The 20,938-nt window shown below is 44.0% G+C and overlaps 2 protein-coding genes across 2 annotated transcripts in view; both read left to right on the top strand.

Annotated features, from left to right (window-relative positions):
• Window positions 1-3,266, top strand: part of cers1 (ceramide synthase 1) — a 45,554-nt gene extending 42,288 nt beyond the window's left edge. The window contains exons 6-7 of the mRNA XM_041205127.1: window positions 2,024-2,169; window positions 2,998-3,266. Coding sequence (XP_041061061.1) covers window positions 2,024-2,169; window positions 2,998-3,040 — 189 coding nt within the window. The 3' untranslated portion in view covers window positions 3,041-3,266. The remainder of the gene's footprint in view (window positions 1-2,023; window positions 2,170-2,997) is intronic.
• A 7,784-nt stretch (window positions 3,267-11,050) lies between these two features.
• Window positions 11,051-20,938, top strand: part of use1 (unconventional SNARE in the ER 1 homolog (S. cerevisiae)) — a 20,298-nt gene continuing 10,410 nt past the window's right edge. Inside the window, exons 1-5 of the mRNA XM_041203795.1 lie at window positions 11,051-11,161; window positions 14,701-14,750; window positions 17,231-17,309; window positions 17,876-18,028; window positions 20,083-20,101. Coding sequence (XP_041059729.1) covers window positions 11,060-11,161; window positions 14,701-14,750; window positions 17,231-17,309; window positions 17,876-18,028; window positions 20,083-20,101 — 403 coding nt within the window. The 5' untranslated portion in view covers window positions 11,051-11,059. The remainder of the gene's footprint in view (window positions 11,162-14,700; window positions 14,751-17,230; window positions 17,310-17,875; window positions 18,029-20,082; window positions 20,102-20,938) is intronic.

The raw sequence follows: 20,938 nt of genomic DNA, 5'->3' as shown, positions 1-20,938 counted from the left end.
CTCCCCTGAACAGCCTCCAATGCTTCTGATGTACATTTACTGAAACATGTATTGCCATTCAATAATCAAAGAGGTAAAGCAATGATGAAAAGACACTCTCAAACTCTGGTTTTATTCTCACCATTGTACCAACAAACACACGCAAAAAGGTTAAAGTTCACATGGGCAAGCTGTGTATTGAGATTGCATGCTCAATGACCATGTCCATTACTCAGTTTTCATTTCCTAAAATGGGAATGAAATGAACCACACCTGGATTCCCAAATTGGCAGATGTGGTCAACATATTGAACAGTGCCAGTGTGACCAACAAACACATACTCAACTTATGGTCCCTCCTCTTCTTCGCACGCTACCATCACAATAAAACTCCCACCAGTGACTGTGGAACTGCTGCGGAATATTTGCCTTCCCTCAGTTTTCTGTTTGCATCCCCCCCCATTTTTAATGAAGGAGCTGAAACTTGCCGGGGTTTACCACAGTTAATCCTCTCATCTGGGAAAGAACTGCTGGTGCCCATGGGTCTGTAACCCAAGGAAAGTCAACTTGGACAGAGGAATCCATGGTGTTTACAGCACAGAAGGCCGTTCAGCCAAACTAGCGCATGATGATGGTTATACTTCACGTGAGCCTCCTCTCTACTTTATCTCACCCTATCGGCATATTCTTCTATTCCTTTCTCCCTCATGAATTTATCTAGCCTCGCCTTGAATGCTTTTATGTTGTTTGCCTCATCTATGGAGAGGAGGGGGAGAAAAGGAGATAGAATTTTGGGGCTGAAATTAAACATGGATTGTCCCTCAGCTTTACATTTACGGTCCATTTTAGGTGAGGGCCACATTCCCAACCAATAACTTGTTCACTAATGCTGCATTACAAAGTGATGGGGCGTAGACCTAAAATCCTCCACATGATCAACTATTGGTCCCAGTCACATTATATCAAGAAGGCAGCTCACCACCACTTTCCTGGGTTCCCAGAGCATTATCCTGGGTCTCTGGGTTACCAGTCCAGTGACAATACCACTACGTCACCACCTCCCCAAGTCATTGAGTCTACTCAAATCAGAGATAGATACCAAGGAAATCCAGTGATATGGGGATAATGTGGTAAGGTTCTGTTAATGGTATATTAATTATGTTGTTAGGATACACAGGTGAAAGGCATTGCTTAATTAAGTACCTTGAGCATGTATAAAGAGAGACCAGCGCTGCAGGGGCTGGAGTACATTACCGTTACGCAAAATGACATTTCAGTTTAATTTGATGTTTCCTTTACAGTTTTATTTTGTTTTGTTACAGTGCCCCTTTAAGGGGCTGTCTATTAGTTAATTAGCTTATTTGTTTGCATGCTATTCAAAACAGTGTAAAGAGAGACCGCTGGGTCACTGGGTTAGTAGGTAGGAAGCAGACGAATGTAATACTGCATTCTGTAAATAAACCTATTATCAAGAAAAGTATTAGTGTCGAGTTTCATACTTCACCAACTGGCTTGAGATTAATTTAACAGGTTCAGCTGAGGTAGAAGATCCTATTGAATGATTCAGGCTTGAAAGGCTCAATGGCCTCCTCCTGCTTTTATCTCTTATATCTTAAGCTTGGATGAAGGTGTCTTCCTTTCAACTGAGCTCAAAGTAAAGGAGACACCAGAACTAAGCTTCTGTTTGATCAAAACTTTGACAGCTGAGCAAACCAATTGGAAGCCCATGGGCACCTGAAGCCTTTCAGAAAGGCCTATAGCTGTGCGAGACATGACACTGGTCTGTGGGATAACCACTAGTCAAGTGCAGCTCTCTGAGATCAGCTGGTCTCGACTCTCATTTGGACTTAAAAATGGGAAGCAAGTTAAAGTATTAGTTGTAGAACATCAGAGTGTTGCCCTTTCATTTGATGGTCCAGCTCTAGTTTCCAATGGGTGGAGGGGATAATAAAGGAAAAGGAAGTAAGAGGCTGTGAACTACTGTTTCTGTGAAGCCCTGTCAACCAGCTTTGACTTGTGCCCTGTGATTCCTCCTTCTGTTCCAGTATATCGTCCTGCTGGTGATGAAGGTCCTGACCGGTCAGATTACAGAGGTGAACGATGTCCGAGAATATGACATAGAGGACAGTCACAGTCCAGCGGTGTGCAAGAAATACAATCATCTTTACCTGAAGAATTCCTCCAAAGATGGGTATGAGGTTCAATGAATTACTGGGTGGAACAGTGAAATAGAAGGGAAACTGCAAGATACAATTGTAGAGCCATTGGGCTGAATTTTACAGGCCACCTGCCTGTAGGGCACTGTGGCGTCGGTCCACCTGGCCCCGCCACCATTTTACAAGCAACGGGGGAGGCATTGGGTGGGTTGCCAGCCTGTAGCCCAGTTGAGGTCCTTGTGGATAATAAATCCCCAATTTGGGGCCTAATCCCAGCATTGTTCTGATTTATTTGCTGACAACGGGTAACCTGGTTTAATGGGTGGGGATTGCCTACTTTCCGGGCACCCTCCACAGCTTTGCCTCCCCATGTCCATGCTTTACCCTGTCCTGTCCAACAGGCCCCCCCGCCAAAATTCACTGGTGTCTGTCAGCCTGGCCCCAGCAAGATATTGGACTTAGCTCAATGTCCAGGCTCAGCGTTAAAAGTCACCACCTTAGCCTACCTGCAGTACCGGCAATGGCCACCGCTCCTGCTTGGCACTGCCAGTGTGCAGAGCCGCTGGCATTTTAGTTGGGCTGCTCTTGTGCTTTCATCACAGAAGTTTTAGAAAGTAGTCAATAGAAGCAACAAGGCTGTCCTCTTTCTCGATATATCTCAGCCCCTTGGATCTCCACCACTCAATGAGATCATGAGTGACCTTTACCCCAGCTCCATGTCTCTCAATAAACCTCAACTGACAGAAATCTACCAGCTTGATTCTGAAACTCTAGATGTCCTACACACTTGGTCAATCCCTTGCTTCTCCCATTAGTGCACCTAGTTACTGCTGATCTGTCTCCGTGTTTATTTCCATTTGCAGAGTGCGCCAGAGGAATGGAATTGTTGTGCACAAACGGCTATAATATAGCTCGAAGACATCCTGACACCACCTCCATCACTGTATTTACAAGGACCTTTGAGTCTGGATTTGCTCTGAATTAAGGGCTGACTCTAATTCTGATTGTCTGCAGCTTCCTCGACTGGGATTGAAACCACAATGGGGAAAGTTCTACTGGTAGAGCACCTGTTGTTTCGATGTCTGATTCCTCCTCCTCCTCCTCCTCCTCCTCCCCCCACCCCCTTTCTCTCTCTCTCCCTTTTTCTCTCTTTCTTTTTCTTTCTCCCTTTCTCTCTCTCTCTCTCTCATACACACTCACTTGTGTCTTAATTTTTTTTTTTACTGTGAACATTTCGCGATGTCTTGCAAAGGCTGCATGGCTAGCACACTGTCAAAACCAGCAGAATTCCCTCACCTAAACGTATGTGTTGCTGTGAAGGCTGAACTGAGCCCTCGAGACCCTTGTACTTAGATTTCCCACCCACTCTCTGGAGGAAGCCTGTTTCCAATGGGGCTGGAGCTCCCCCACAGCTTAAACTTCCCCTGTTTATAAAACCCCTGCTCCCAAGGACATAATTCAATAGGAACCCCGAAACAGTCCTGCTCCCTTTGCATTGCTACCCAGGACCCTGAATGAAACAGGCCACCTTGGCACTGCGACCGTCCTGGCCTGTGTTGAGGTTAGCTCATCTTAGCCCAGTGCGGGATTAGGAATTCTGACCAGAACAGAACACCAGGGACATTAAAGGGACCCACTGCACATCCCACAGAACCTTTCCCACCATGGCCCCCACATCCATTGATGCAAACCTGCAATAAAATGCACAAAGGCCCGAGGAATGTTTCTTCTTCGTCTATTCTCTTCCCACGTCTAGTGGCACATAAGGCAGACATAGCAGGTGCTTATGTCTGTTCCTGTAGCTAGTTTCTCCTGGAACAGGTTGCTAGCCTGTTGTCAGAGGCTATCATTTGAGCAGTGCAACTCCTGCATCAAACACGACTGACCAGGAGTTTCTCCCGCTCTTACTGCCTGTCATAGACATATCGGAAGGATTTACAGGTTGATAATCAACCACGTTATGAACGCACCTTCCCTTGGCCATCAGCTTCCTGGAGTGGGACTTGTGCCTAAAGGTTCTGACTCAGAGGCAGGGAAGCTACCCACTGCGCCGCAAGACCTTCCCCGTGGAATGTTTACACACCTCATCAATAATACTGCAAATCCCAGCACAATTTACGATGCAAAAATAAAACTACTCCCTCCCCATGCCATCCTGGCCTGGGTGGGGGCCCATATTTGGCTGAGGCTCCCCAAGCCACAGGGCCTGTGTGCTCAAATAGGCCACATGGTCCCTGGCCCGTTGAAGGTTAATTATCAGTAGTACCGTGAGTACTGACAAATGCTGTAAATAGCTACCATTGGTCTGGGGTGGGCCAGTGACGCCATATTATGGAGGGACAAAGATGACAACGAAAGCTGCTCCCTAACCTTGATAGACCCTGATTTGAGATAGGCATTGTATTATTTCAATGGGTTACGTTCCCCTTTATCAAAAGCGATTCATTATTCATTGCTTCCGTCACCCTCCCTGACCCCATCTTCTCATTGACTAGCACTTACCAGGATGCTTCATCTCAAAGCACAATGTACACTCAGTTGGGGTGACTTTTGGAGTATAGGAACATGAGGCCATTCAGCCCTTAGAGCCTGCTCCGCCAGTCAATGAGATCATGGCCGATCTATATCTTAGCTCTCATGTACCCACCTCAGTTCCATATCCCTTCATTCTCTTGCCTAATGAAAATCCATCACCCTCAGTTTTTAAATTTTCGGTCAAACCTCAAAAGCATTTTTTTGGGTGGGAGGTTGGAGTTCCAGATTTCCAAGATCGTCTGAGTGAAGAAAATTAGTATTCTATGGGTGGAATTTTACGCCTGCGGGATTTTACTGAAGTCAATGGCTTTTGAATAGCTTGCTGCATTTTATCGCCTTGCCCCCGCTACGACAGGGCTGTAAAATCTAATTACCGTTCATGTCACTGTGCTAAAGAGGAGAACATCCAAGGTTCTGGCTCTCGATCACCATTCATTGACCCTGTTGACGGGTGCGTATCTCCCAAGGAGAGGATCAAGCTCAACCGTGATCACTCCACCATTGAATAACCTTTGAGAAGCCACCATTCAAGCTTGCATAGGAACAATGGGAAGGATTGGAGGCTGACTGGTAACTATAGAACTGTAAAGTGAGAAGAAAGACAACAACTCTAGAAGAGGAGAAAGAATTAGGAGCTGAGTCGGTCATTGGGTACATTAAACCTGCTACACTCTTCTGTAAGATCATGACTGATTTTCTACCTCAACTCCACTTTCCTGCCCTGCCCTATCTCCTTATCCTTGGATCCCTAATTAGTGCCCAAAAATCTGTCAAGCTCAGTCTTGAATATGCTCATCGACTAAGCATCCACAGTTCTCTGGGGTAGAAAAAAGAGAAATTAAATCCCATAAATCGCAACCTCCTGTTACTGTGTCAAACATTTGTTCAGTAGAGGAAATCTGTTGAGGAGGAGAAGTACCAGGTGCCAAATGGGGGTCTTCTGGTGCACAAGGATTAACACATCCTGCTTGGTTTGACTATGATGAAAATGAATCAATCCTTTCAGATGCTTGAATCTGTTAAACATAACGAGGGAGGGCACAAGATGGCAGGGCCAGTATTTGCTGGCCAGACGTGAGGTCAAAGTGTGATCAGTGTGAATCCTGCCAATTGGGAATCCCGCCATTTAAAAATCTATTTCACACTTGCTAACATTGAAGAGTTACCACCAGCTCTCTGATGGACTTCCTGGTGAAGCCACCACCCAAGGCGCTATTAAAAAAAAAATCAGAGGGTCTTTGGATTGGCCGTGGCCTGAGCAGGTCCAGCTGGGATACTGAAGTTGGACTTCTGCACAAAGACTGGAAAAATCAGTCAGTGATTCTCCTCTTGATCAAAAAGAGGAAAGTGGGGTTGGTGGTGGGGGATGGGAATTGTGTACATCCTGGAAATTAATAAGATCCAACATGGTGCTTCTGTGATATGCTGAATTGCACACCTAGCCTCTCATTCATGTCTTCCAAACTGAGGAAGCATTTCTGAAGTTAAAAACAGGGTCAAGTACTGATGGTTGGAAATGGCACCAAGACCCTGGGGTTGGATCAAGAGCACCAGTTACTAAGGTCTGGAGGCGAATTGCTTGCCTGCATTTTAAGCCAGTGAATGGAACTGAGGTGAAGGAACTTTTTTTTTACTCAAAGCTAAGCTTCAATTATGCATAATTATCTCATCTTCCATTAAAGTTTTCCCAGTTCCTTCCTTTTTCATTTGAGGATAACAAATATTTTCTGCACTAACACCAAAAATCTAGTGATTCCTAATTATCCAATATTTTAATGTTGGTCCCAATAGTTGCATTTATCTTTCTATAAAGTAGCAACTTCATTATCCATCCCTTTTCCATTCCTTGTCCCACCCCAACGGCACCCCCCCCCCGCCCCATGCCCACTCTTCCCCCCCACCTCTTGCTCCTCCCACACCTCCTGTATAGGATAATGAGACTAAAAGTTTTCTTTTGATAAGCCCTGTTTGACTCAAAGTCCAATTCCTGTGAAATGTTTGGTGGATTCCATTGTGCATCTTGGGCTTATTTACAGGGAATCATCAGAGTAACTAAGACACAAGTGGCTCACCTGTTGCCAATTCTATATCACACCAATTCGTAATATGATGGCATTGTGGGGGTTTTATTCTTTCTTTTATGTCCAATTTCTACACATGGCACTAGGCCACTCTGGGTTATAGTTGTTCCGACACCAGACAATCCCTGGTACTTCTTCCAACAACTGCTGTTGACACATGAATTGGAAAAGGGACTGAGCAGAAATCAGGAATGAGAGCCTTGGCTGTCTTCTCTCCATCCCTTGGACTGGGTAAGAGCATCCAAGAATCAGGCAGTAGCTAGGAGGCATTTTTGCGCTGGATACATTTCGGATAATCCTCAGTTACTTGACTACATCCACTCTGAGGCAGCAGTTCAGGTGATGGTCGTGTCCTTCTGTATGTACCAGCAAAAGATAATCCTGTTTCCCCTACCCTCCCTGCTGCCCATCACCATGAATAGACTTAAAGGTTTGATCTCAATGACTTGACTCTTGTCATTTGTGTGCCAACTGTCTTGCCTGTTTCTGCATGTCTTCCTGATCTACAGTAGATCACTGCAACCATATGATATTGGGACATAAATACTTTGTAAAAAATAAAAGTAATAAATGTTAAAGCCTGTCTTTTTCCTTCTTTTTCCTAACTTACAAGCAATGTGCAATTACCTGACAAGTATGTGGTTAAAGGTCATTGTAGTTCTGTGGATAATGAGGGAATATTAAGCCCTATAATTTATCTTTAGTACTGCTGAATAAAGAGACATGTTGAAATTTTTTGGCATCAGGACACAATTTGTACTGTATGAGAAGAGAGTGCTGAATGGTAGGCAAGTGGACACTGACAGGAGGCAACCAATCAGCACTCTCTTCACGTACAGTATAAATTGTTGTTTCCCCTTATATTGATATTCTTGCGAAGTATCCTGATGAGTGCAGGATGAAAAGCTTCAACATGTCTCGTTTTTCAGCAATACTTAAGTTCTGTACTACCAAATGACGAATTTATGGGCAGCAATTCCCCCCCTATCGGGGGGGATTGTGCGTGAGTGGGCGGGTTCCCGCATGCTGCCATTTTACATGGGCGGGCCAATTAAGGCCTGCCCAGCATGACGTCCGCCCAGAAGCGTTGTGCGCTGCCTGTACGGGGGTGGGTGGGGCTGGTGGATTCCCTGAGCAGGTCTGTGCATAGAAGAGTGCATAGGTCTCCCTGTTTAAAAAATTTATTAAAGGTAAGAAAAGATTTTCCTGATGTTCCCCTCATGTTACACTGTCACATGAGCTGGGACATGTCCATTACTTTTATTTATAAATATTCCAAACATTTTAAATCCCTCATGAAACGTTATCCTGCCCGTGGATGAGGTTTCATGCTTTTTTGGAAGGCCGCCTGGGCTCTTCGCCTGCCCACCAACCTTAAGGTTGGACGGGCAGATCCATGAATCATTTTAATCACTTTTTTAATGGCCTTAATAGGCTGTTGACAGGTCGGACTTGACTGCGCGTCCGCCGAACTGAAAATCTAAATGACGCGGGGTGACGTTGGGATGCCCCACTTCCGCTCGCCAACCGGAAAATGCTGCTCATCTTAACTTATAATTGCTAATTGTCTATTGGAAGACAGAAAAAAAAGTAATTACAGGAAAGTGAATCAATTGTTAATGAGCAGTTCCAGCACTGTGCCATCTTAAATAAAAATAAAATGTTTAAAGTATCTTCAGCCCTTCATCACCCTTGAAAGGACACCCTGGCTGTGTTTCAAATTCCTTATGCGACTCATTGACAGGCAGATTTACATGTTTTGAAACTCAACCTTCATTGGAGGTTGCAATAAAACTGAGTCAACTTGGAGGCAAAAACAGTCACAAATGACGCAAATAAAGATTGCAGTGCTTGTCAGAGTTAATCACTGCAGCCAGAGTTCCTCGGAGAAATATCCTCAATCTAGCAATCTTCAGTTGCTTTATCAATGACCTTGTGTCCATCATAAAGTCAGCCTGCCTAGTGTGTTTAGAAGAGTAATAGGTGACTTGATTAAAACCTTTAAGATCCTGAGGAGTCTTGACAGGGTGGATGTGGAGAGGATGTTTGCTCTTGTGGAAGAATCTAGAACTAAAGGTCAATATTCAAAAATGAGGGGTTACTCATTTACGACAGAGATGAGGAGAATTTTTTCTCCCAGAGGGTCAATGGTCTTTGGAACTTCTTCTAAAGTGGAAGCAGAGTCTTCAAATATTTTTAAGGCAGAGCTAGATTAACAAGGGGGTGAAAGGTCAATGGGGGGAGGCAGGAATGCGGGGTTGAGGTTACAATCAGATCAGCCATGATCTTATTGAATGGCAGAGGGGGCTCAAAGGGCAGAGTGGCCTACTCCTCCTAATTCATATGTTCGTATGAATATATGTTCATATGTGTTCAGCTCCACTCAGAAATCTTCCAATAATAAAGCAGCCAGCATCAGGACTGGACAATAATGAGGCTTGGCATGACAAAAGGAAGGGAATGTAACAGTAATAGTTGCTCATCTCACTTGCTCTTTGTGGAGCTTGCTATTTACAAGTGCTTTGTTTCCCGCCTTAACAATACTGATTCCATTTAAAAACAGTAATTTATCAGTGAAGTGCTTTTGGGATGTCTGAAGGATCCTAAACTGTTGTGATAGAATTGTGATTTTGGCATTACAATGCATGCGAGGATGAAAGTTAAGGACCAGTCTTCATTGAAGGTCTTCTGAAAAACCATTATATTCTGTTTATTTAAAACTGATCAAGATAAGGACAAAGATTGAACCAATATGCTTAATGGTCTCTTTGTAGGTACTGTCATTCTCGCAGAGATCACCCATTGTTCAGCGTAGATTTACCAGAATGATACCTGGACTTCAGGGGTTAAATTATGAGGAGAGATTACACAAATTAATGTTGCATTCCCTGGAATTTAAAAGTTTAAGGGGTGATTTGATTGATGTTTTCAAGATACTAAAGGGAACTCAGGGTAGACAGAGAGAAACTATTTACGCTAGTTGGTGAGTCCAGTACTAAGGGGCATAGTCTAAAATTAGAGACAGACCTTACAGGACTGAGATTAGGAAACACTTCCACTTGCAAAATTTGGATCTCTTATCCGCAAACGTCAGTTGATGCTAGGTAAATGGTTAGTTTAAGATCAATAGATTTTTGTTAACCAAAGCTATTAATAGCTTGGAGTTAGGTCGCCAATCAACCATGATCTTACTGATGGACAGAAAAGGCTTGAGGGGTTAAATGGACTTTGTTTTATTCATTCCTGTATGGGATGTGAGCGCTGCTGGTAAGGCCAGTATTACCCACCCTAAATGCCCTTGAGAAGGTGGTGATGAGCTTCCTTCTTGAACAGTTGCGGTCCATGTGGTGTATGGGGAAAAGTTACAATTTTAGGGAGGGAGTTCCAAGATTCTGACCTGGTGACAATGAAAAAAACGGAGATATGTTTCCAAGTCAGGATGGTGTGCGCATCATGGGAAATGAAAATGGGCAAATAAAACAACCCTATGGTTCGCATATAAAAACAGAAAACACTGGGAATACTCAGCAGGCCAGGCAGCATCTATGGAGGTAGAATGAGTTAACGTTTTGCGCCGATGACCTTTCATCAGATCTGGGAAAAGTAATGAGCAAGGGATGGGTGGGGCAAGGATTAATAGAAAGCAATGAAGGTGAACCGGATAAAAGAGCTGAGGCAAATGGAAATCCCGTAGTCGAGAAAAACAGAACTTCTTCAAGGTAGGCATTACTTGAAGAGGAGTGGCTGTAAATTAGACAATAATTGCAAAGCAGAATGCTGTGGATGCTGGAAATCTGAAATAGAAACAGAAAATGCTGGAAATGCTCAACAGGTCAGGCAGTGGAGACTGCAGAGGGGAACAGAGTTAATGTTTCAGATTGATGGCCTCCCTCCTCAGTTGCTTGCAGCAGTGGAAAATCACTTCTTGCAGGGCACTCCTGGACAACCTTGGAGGGTTGGCAAACCCAGCTGAAAATGTTCTTGCAATTGCCTCAGAAGGAGCTCCCAGTTATGTTTTTAACAGGAAGAACAATTTAATGATAATATAGGACATTATTTTTGTGAACATAATGAAATAGATGGGGGTTTTGATTCAAATGTAATCAAAGGTGAATATTCACAGCTTTAAGGCTACAGGCGCCCTTAGACCCCAGATGGCGCTGTTCGATTTACAGACGGTTTAGAGCATCAGGACCATCTTGCCGCATCTCGGCTTTCGTTGCTTTTTTTTGCCAGTGCTAAAGATGGTGTCAGCAGCCACCGGAAGTGACGTTTAGGAGGTTGTGCTCCGGAAGTTGCTGCTGCAAAGATGGCGACCTCCAGGTTGGAGAAGAATTTTTTGCGGCTGTTGGTGAGATGCGAGACAATGGCGGCGGAAAAGAGGGAAGAGAAGGACTGGCGGCTGGATAAGGTACCCGGGAGATGAGGATACCGGGAAGGCCGGTGCTGGCTGGAGATTGAGGTTAAATATTGGCTCTGAGGCAGGGGCCACGTCACAGGAGTTGCTATGGAGCTGCACCTGAACACTTTCTGCAGCTTCTTATCCGAAGCACCCAGCAATAACACCGGATTATTGGTGTAACTGTTGTATGGAGTTGGCATTTTCTGTCTTCAAGCCCTTATCTATTGTCTCTATATGTCTCATTCAATTTTGCTATGTCAACTGTCACAGCGTAATTGCAGGCTCTGGGCCACTAGGTGGCTTTGTGGAGTGGGTGTCTGAAGCTTCTGAATTGGGTTGCCACCTCTTGTCAAGTACAAGCCCAGACAGGTCATTGTGTGTTTTCTCTTATTCATTCGTGGATGTGAGCATCACTGGCAAGTCCCAACATTTATTGTTCATGTCTTAATTGCCCTTGAGCAGGTGTTGGTGCCCCCTTGAACTCCTGCATTTCGACTGATTTAGGTACACCCACACAGCTGTTAAGAATGCAATTCCAGGATTTGACTTTGTGACAGTGGAGGGACAATGATGTAGTTCCAAGTCAGGATGCTGTGTGGCTTGGAGGGGAGCTTGCAGGTGGTGGTATTTGCCCTTGTTCTCATAGCTGATGGAGATCGTGGGTTTGGAAGGTGCTGTTGAAGGAGCTTTGGTGAGTTGTTGCACTGCATCTTGTTGATGGTACACCCTACTGCCATTGTGCACCAGTGTTGAATAGGGTTCTGATCAAGTGGGCTACTTTGTCCTGGATGGTGTCAAGCTTCTTGAGTGTTGTTGGTGCCCAACGCATCCAGGCAAATGGAGAGTATTCCATCACACACCTGACCTGTGTCTTACGGATGACGGACAGGCTTTGGGGATTCAGGAGATGAATCACTCACTGGAAAATCCCAACCTCTGATCTGCTCTTGTAACCACAGTGTTTATATGGTTGGCCCAGTTCTGGTCAATGATGATCCCTAAGATGTTGATGGTGGGGGATTCATTGATGGTAATGCTATTGGATGTCCAGGGGAGATGGTTAGATTCTTTCTTGTTGGGGATGGTCACTGATCACCACTTGTGTGGCACAAATGTAACTTGCCACTTATCAGCCCAAGCCTAATTATTGCCAATCTTGCTGCATGTGGTCATGGACTACTTCACCATCTGAGAAGGGCAAATGGAACCGAACACTGCAATAATCGGCAAACATCCCAACTTCTGACCTCAAGATAGAAGAAAGGTCATTGATGAAGCAGCTGAAGATGGTTGGGCCTAAGATCCTGAGAAACTCCTGCAGCACTGTCCTGCGACTGAAATGATCAGTCTCCAACAACAACAACTGTCTTCCTTTGTGTTGGGTGCAGCTTGGGACAGAAAGGGTTAGAGCTCCAAAGTTGTCTTTGAAAATTCATTGAAGAACTTACTAACTGATGTCCCCAAGTCATTGGGAGATTGAAACTTAGAAAAATTTACACCACGGGAGGAGGCCATTTGGCCCATTGTGTCAGTGTTGGCCAAAAAAAAATACCCAGCCGAGCTTCTAGCTCTTGATCTGACACTTCAAGTACATATCCAAGTGTTTTTATAATGTGATGAGGGTTTTTGCCCCTACCACCCTTTTAGGCACTGAGTTCCAGACCTTACCACACTCTGGGTGAAAAAGTACTCCTCAATTTTCCTTTAATCTACCAATTATATTAATCTCTGCCCCTGGTTATTGACCTCGCTGCTGAGGGAAATAGGAAAGAAGAAGTGGGAGAAACATGGATTTCCAGATTGATGGGCTGCGCCATTACGTTCCTTTAATCCAAATGGGTGTCCTGATCCTGCAAGGATTTTGCACATTCCACAAATACTTGTTGTGCATAGTGTTTGGGGCTGTAGGTAGAGTAACACAGCCACAGGCAGCCTTGGGTAGTTGCAAGGAGAGTGGGTTCAGAGAGTTTGGGGGAGCTATCCGGGGTTCCGTCCCCAGTCCCTGCAACTATTCAGTGATGCCGGTGACCCATGTTGATTTTCATTGCATTGGACCATCCCAACCAATCATCTAACTGAAGAACTGAACATAAAAAATTTAGAATTGTATGAACCAGGAACTTTGAATTTCTTACCTTGGAAGTTTTAACATGATCTGGTAGGTGGGCCAGCAGCAAATGAGGCATTGTTTCACCTCCACATTATGGCTTGGGCAAGCGTTAAACAGGAACTGAGGGAAGACTTATGATTAATTGAAGAGGAAGAAAGTAATTTATGTTGTTCATGGAAAATATGATTCAACATACATTCTATGAGGCACTGGATTTGAGATGGTGTTTTTACAAAGTGGAATGACATTCCCCAACCCTCCAGCGGCCCCATATATAGTCCTGCTCTTGGGTGGGTGTTTTTCTCTGAGGTGATGGGGACGATTTGTACTTCACCTTGGTTGACCTGGTCAAGAGGAAACATGTTCTAAATGTCAGTCCTGGTTCAGTGATATAATTCTTGCCTCTAACTCAGGTCCAAGCCCCATTCTAGGCATTTAGAACATAATGTAGACTGGCACTTCATTACAGCATTGAAAGAGTGTTGAACTGTTGTGGGTGTCTTTTGGATGAGACATTAAAACAGTGGGCCCTGTGTGCCCATTTAGGTGAGATATCCCATGGCACGATTTGGAGAAGATTAGGGGAGTTCTCTCTGTGTCTTGGCCAACATTCCTCCCTCAAAAAAGATCACCTGGCCATTCATCTTGTTTATTGTTTTGTGAAACCATTATGTGAAAATTATAGCTGCATTTCCTTCTTGGCAACTGTGACTGGACATGAGAAGTAATTCATTGGTTGTGAAACACTTTGGGAGGGTCCTGAAAATAGGATTATGGTGCTAGATAAAGCAAGTCACCACTGGCATCCTTTGCTGACTTGCTGCATGTGATCAGTTCCCCTGCAACCAGAGGCTTTATTCATTTAGTGCCAGGATTTTTGATGCATCGTTTTGTTATGAGTCTGTCTTGTTGCACGTGTATTATTCCTGTCAATACTGATTTTATAAGAATCTGTGTTCAGGAGGAGATGGTAGCATTGTGGTAATGTCACTGGGCTAGTAACCCCAAAATCTAGGCTAATTACGTCTTCAAATCCCACAAAATTTACCTTAAATTTTTTTTAAATCTGGAATTTAAAGCTAGTCTCAGTAAGGTGACTGGCATTGATTGTTGTAAAAACTCATCTGGTTCACTAATGCCCTTGAAGGAAGGGAATCTGCCATCCTTACCAGGCCTGCTCTACAATGTAACTCTAGACCCACAGCAATGCGGTTGAGTCTTAACTGCCCTCTGAAATGGCTGAGCAAGCACTCAGCTCAAGGGCAATTAGGGACAGGCGACGAATGCTGGCCTTGCCAGTGTTGCCCACATCCCACAAACAAACAAAAGCGAGCTTATAAATAGAAACAAAACCTTGAATGAAACCAGGTTAAAATAATGTTTTGTGAAGTTACATGCTGCTAATGGCTGCTCTGTGATTTTTTTTCCCCACCCCCAGTATGTAGGAGCTCTTCAAGAAATGTTGGTTGAAATGAAGAAGCTGGTCAGGTAAGGAAATCATGCAGCAATTGGTTTCAGCCACAACTTTGTCAGTCTCAAGATTTCCTAAGTTATATTTTCTCTCAGAGGTGCGATGTAAACAGCAAAGATGCAAAACCAGTAGGTTTTAAATAAAAGCAAAAAGGTGGTAACACTCTCTTGGCTCTGAGTCAGAAGGTTATGGATACAAACTGCACTCCAAAGACCGAACCTCAGCAGTTATATGAATACAGAACATTTTAACTGAAGACTAGGTCTGAAATGAGGTGTAATGCTGTCATTCTCATACCCTGAATAGGAGCATATGTCTGACAATCTGGCCTGTCTATACTCGATTATAGACCGCTGCCTGTGCAAAGCGTGGAGGGTGTAAGTGGCGGGGACTATACTGAGGGATTGCTACACTGATGGTGGTTCTGTCTGTGCTGTGGGAAGTTGAACTGTGGCCCCATCTGCCTGTTTAGGTGGATAGCAAAGATATTCAGAAAGAGTGCTATTTGTCTGATTTATATGGTAACCAATAATCAGGCTGAAAGGTGGTGAATCTTTGGAATTCACTACCCCGGAGGGCTGTGGAAGCTCAGTCATTGAATATGTTCAAGACAGAGACCAATAGATTTCTAGAAACTAAAGATATCAAAGGATATGGAGATAGTGTGGGAAAATGGCATTATGGTAGAAGATCAGCCATGATCTAGTTGAATGGCCAAGCAGACTCCAGAGGCTGAATGGCCTACTCCTATTTCCTATGTTAGCTCATTGTGTTGCTGCTTGTGCGATCTTGCCTGCATAGAAATGAGGACTGCATTTGCTTGTTCCATGCACAACACTCACAAGGAATTCATTGTACGTGAAGTGCTTTTGACAGGTTTCTGTAAGTTGTAATAAGCCGCCGAAAAGCACGTTGTGAGATCCTCAGCTCCTGCGATATGCTTTTTAACGTGCAAGTTCTTTTTATTTGATAAGACAGCTACCCCTTTTCTTAGCTTGGACAGAAGTGAAAAGGTGCAGTAATCAGATCGACCTGATACTTGGGTCAGGAATTCTGTGTCAACAGAATCAGTGAAAATTAATTCCCTGGAATATTGAACTGATTTTTGGAGTGATTTTCAGTTGACTGTGTGCCCTCAGCCATACCTGCCTTTGCTATCTCTAGAATTGACCAACCTAATGTGCTCCTGACTCACCTCCCATCTTACACCCTCCATATACCTGAGCTCATCAACAAATTTGTCCCTGTCCTAACTTGCACTAATCGCATTCATCCATCACACCTTGTGTGCTCACTGACTTATATTGGCTCCTGGTCTGGCAAAACCTCATATTAAAATTCTCACCCTTGTTTCCAAATCCCTCGCCCACTCTATCTCTGCAACCTTCTCCAGCTCTGCAACCCTCTTGGATCTCGGTACTCCCCCATTCTGGCCTTGTGCAATTCCAGATGTTAATTGCTCCACCATTGATGGCCATGTCTCCAGTTGCCTAAGCTCTGCAGTTTCCTCCCTAAACCTCCTACCTCTCTCTCCTCCTTTAAGACACTCCTTTTTGATCAAGCTCTTAATCATCTGTCTTATGTCTCTTAATGTGACCCATGTCAAATTTTGCTTCTTGTGAAGTGCCTTGGAATTGTTATGATCCTCGTAGAAACTGATAACTTTTAATAAAGGAATGAGTTTCCCGGCCATCAATGGAAATTAACAAAGGACACAATTTCAAATTTTAAGACTTTTACTGTAGCAAGCAAACTAAAATCACCATGGATCAAACACTACTCCACAGGCAACTAATACGTCAACTTAAAAGGTACTTTTGCATTAATTAATTTTCTAGCAGATGGGTAGCAATACAAGATTAAGTCTCAAGGCACTCCCAGCTTCCAACAGACTCACTTCTCCCTGTCAAGCGAGATCAAACCTTCTGTTGTTGCTTGAAAATCGTTCCACTCAAAATCAGTATTCAAGAACAGGCTTCCACCAGCAAGGCCCACCTTGGCAACTCTTTGTTCCTTAAATCTCAAAGTCACGAAAGTCCTGTTCTCTAACTTTTGAACAGAAAGCCAACTTTTATGAGAATTCTCCTTCGTTATTGACACAAACACAGTTCATCCTGCTCTTCACAGCAGTGGCTGCTGCCTGTCCCCCACAGCAGTAATTGCTTTGTCACTCTCTGTGTGCTTCTGTGTCCAAAAACTACTGCCCATCCTTTCTGTCAAGGTGTGGAACTTGTCACTTGATTTTTGGTAGGTTTGGGTACCTTTCCCCATGACAAGCAGATCACATGGGCCTGTCTCCGACCAGAGTTAATATGATCACCATTCCCCTATTCAGAGCATTCTAATTCACATTAAATTAAAGGAAACATTTTAAAACATAACTGCCATAGAAAGTCCCACATTTGTAACAGAATATTTTACATTCATATAGTGCCTTTAACATAGTATGTTGTTGGCCTCTGAAGCTAATGATGTTTCCTGTTTCTTTTGTCTGCAGCAAACCAGCCCCTGAGGTACTAAATGAATATACCCGCAAAGTGGAATTTATGAAAGGGCTTTTGGAGGCTGAGAAACTGGTAGGGGCAATTTGTTTGTCATTGCTAATTCATATGTTTGGTACTTTTCTATCCTGGGATGGAATAAGTAGATATTCCCTATCATCCTGTATGTTCAAAGGAAGAGGAGTCTATACATGCTGTGAGAGACCAATATAGAATATTTTAAAGTTGGTGTGATGGAGTAAGCTCTTCTAGTAAGCCTGCAGCAGTGGTCCTGATTTCACACCCTGGAAGTGATGCCTTCTCATCCTGGAAGATCAATGAAGCATTACTGAAAGAGGTATTTACAGGGAGAACGAGGAGGCTGAAAGACAAAGCTCCTGTATGGCAAGCCTGTTCAAGTGGTTTTTAATTTAAAAAAAAAGTTACTGAGATATTAAACTGGGGTTCAGTCTGCCCTCTTGGGCGGACGTAAAGAATCCTACAGCACTTTATCGAAGAAGGATGGCTGTACTTCCAGTGGTTTCCTGGCCCAATAGTTATCCCTCCACGAACCACGTACTGTACAATTTGCAATTCCTCACACCAGTTCTGGATTAAAGTGTGGTGGATTCCATTGAACTTTCACCCTTTTTGGTTTCCAGCCTAACCCTTCAGAGAAGGCTCTGGCCAATCAGTTTTTAGCTCCTGGGAGGACATCAACAACTGGAAAGGAAAGGATATCCGCCACTCGAACAGTTCACCTCCAGACAAAAGCCAGATACACGGGGGAAATGCGGAGTGAGCTCCTCGGCCTGGTGAGTGCGTGCTCCAGCTTTAAACTACAAGTGTTTTCAATCAGTCACATTTACAGTTGCCAACCCTGGTTGGGATGCATTCCTGGAGGTTGCATCACATAACTTCCTGCTTTCAATTGCTCCACCTCAGGAAAAGAGATTTTTTATAAACAATTTTTTTAAAAAAAATTGTAACTAGTAAGCAAAAGAGTTAAAAGAAAATATCAGAAGCACAAATTTTTAACAGCGCTATGAGTTTTCTCCCAATGTCACTCACAGCAGATTAATATTTAATTCCTGGACACTCCAGGCCAATCCTGGAGGGTTGGCAACTTTAGTCATGTCCACTTGCGCAAGTCTAAAAACCAGCTCCCAGTTCACATGTTTTTATTTGTGAACATTTGCTTGTCACACCAACATCCCTGGTCATGACACACAAGCCTGTGGCACTGAGTACAACAGATCTGATTATGTGGAGTTATGATGCAGATCAGCGGAGATCTAATTGAAAAATAGCATAGGCTCAAGGATTGAGCAGTTCAGTTCAGTGTCCCAGAAGAGTTTGTTGCAGACACATAGCATCTGTCACAACATGGTTAGTTGCAGGGTAAATCTTATTTTATCCTCTGCCAACCGCAGCCCTCTGACTGCACGTGCAAGACTTTTCTGTTTGTTGCTGAAAAAGGCATGCAGTCGAAGCTTTTTGTCTTGCACTCAGCAGGACAGATGCAAAAATGCCAAATTTCAAAGGAACAACTATTTATACCGTGTGAGAAAAGTGAACCTGTTGGTTGAATATGGTCAGTACTCTGCCTATTGCAAACAGCGACATAGCAGAATACTGACTGTGTTCAACCAATCTGTGCTTGCAAAACTCAGAACATCATATTAGATGTGATTCCATGATTGGGCAGCACTTGCTGAACAATCCTGAGTGTGCTAACAGCCAATTTAAGATTATCAGTCAATCTCAATGTAGTTCAGTTGCGCTTGCTGGAAGCTACATATATTCATATGCATGGACCTGTCCTCTGCATGTAAGAGGAATGTGTCCAGACATTGCACCTTTCTCAAATAAACAAAAGCATGGGGGAGCAGTAGCTCCTTGGTGCATTTGCCATAGCAACATCTGAACTAATCGGAGCCGACTTACCAACCAATCCGGACCCCTTTTCTCATGCAGTATTCAGCAATACGCAAGTTCTGTACTACCAAGTGGCTATTCTTCTGTTTCCTACAACACTGCCCTGGACCCTCGAGACTGCTCCACCAGTCAATAATATCATGGCTGATCTGATCTGGTCTTAACTCCACCGTCTCCCGTAATCCTTGACTCCCTTGTCAGTCAAAAATCTGTCTCACTCAGCCTTGAATATATTCACTGACCCAGCCACCACACACTAATGACCCTCAGAGAGAAGTAATTCCTCCTTAGCTGTCTTAAATGGGGGACCCCTTATTTTGAAACGGTTCTCCCTAGTTCTAGATTTCCCCTAGGAGGGGAAACATCCTCTTCAGCATCTATCCTGTTGAGCCCTCTCAGAGTCTTATATTTCAATAAAACCTAATGATTGGTTTTCAAATGCACTGTATATCCTTTGAACTGTAATGTGGGGGAGTAATACAAAAAGGAAAAAATGTGACCCTTTGGAAAGGATCCAACCTGTTGCCGTCCCAGCAACATCCAAAGGTCGCAAGCTGACCTTTATCTCCACACGTGGTGTCTGTCACCCATTCGTGGGGAGGGAATGAGCCGAATTGAGCCCCCTCTGCAGGGAGGAGGAATGAACTGTTCTCCACAAGACAGGATGTCTAAATTTTTATGGGCGGGGAGCAACAGTACTGATCCTAGCTATTCCATGCATTGTCTGTTGACCAATTCTGCTTCATGCCTAAATCACGAAATGCGCCTAGTGCAGCCCTTGTTTTTTTTGAACACAGCAAAATCCCATCAAAGGGATTTTATTTCTGTTTGACACTGGGCTCTGAAGGTGGTGATGTTTCCATTTCTGTTCCTTGCACAAGCAAAACAAAACAGTGCAACCTTATTCCTTTTTCTTCCTCTTGTTTTGCAGCCGTCCCTGTCTTCAGATGGTGAGTAGACACCAATTCCTAATCCTTGCCAGCTTGGTGATCAGTTTAACCTTCTTTTATCATGTTCTGACCTCAAAGCATTGTCACTCTATTGGCAAATGAATGCTGCGTACTTTAGAGGATTGTTTAAGTTTTGAAAAAAATGTTGCTTTCTTAATCCTGGTTGCCACAGGGATACAGCAGTGTAATGGCTAACTGAGTGGGCTAGTCATGGAGGCCTGTGCAAATAACCCTAAAGAACAGGAGTTCAAATTGGGCTACTGTGAATTTTAATCCACATTGCAGAATATATATATATATATATATATATATATATACATACAGAAATCTGGAAATAAAAAGCTGGATCAGTAAAAGCCACCATGAAGCTGTTGGACTGACTTTAAAACCCAACTAGTTCACGAATGGCCTTTCTCAGGGAAGGAAACCTGCCGTCCTTAGGCAGTGCCGACTGCACGTGACTCCAGTCCCACGCCAATGTGGGCTGGACGGTAAACTGCCCTTGAAGTGACTGAGTGAACCTTGTACAAGGGCAGCTAGGGATAGGCAATCAATGCCAACTTTTCAAGTTGTGCACAAAACCTGGGAATGAATTAAAAATAAAATCAGATTGTTGGCAATTGAGTGAAGCCCATTGAAATCGATTTCTTGCCCCCCCCCCCCCCCCCCCCCCCCCCCGCCCCCCCCATGCTTCCATCTGTGTTCATCCACCCCAGTGATGCATTTTTTTTTTGTGGGGAGGGGATAGAAGCAGAATGGGGGAGAAAAGATTGCCATGCAGGTGGTTGTAAGGTGAACTCGCCACACTGATGGGATGAGAGGAAACTGTAGCCATAC

The sequence above is a fragment of the Carcharodon carcharias genome, chromosome 14 (genome assembly GCF_017639515.1).
Source record: "Carcharodon carcharias isolate sCarCar2 chromosome 14, sCarCar2.pri, whole genome shotgun sequence".
NCBI classification, from domain to species: domain Eukaryota; kingdom Metazoa; phylum Chordata; class Chondrichthyes; order Lamniformes; family Lamnidae; genus Carcharodon; species Carcharodon carcharias.
This window is presented reverse-complemented; position numbering and strand designations above follow the sequence as displayed.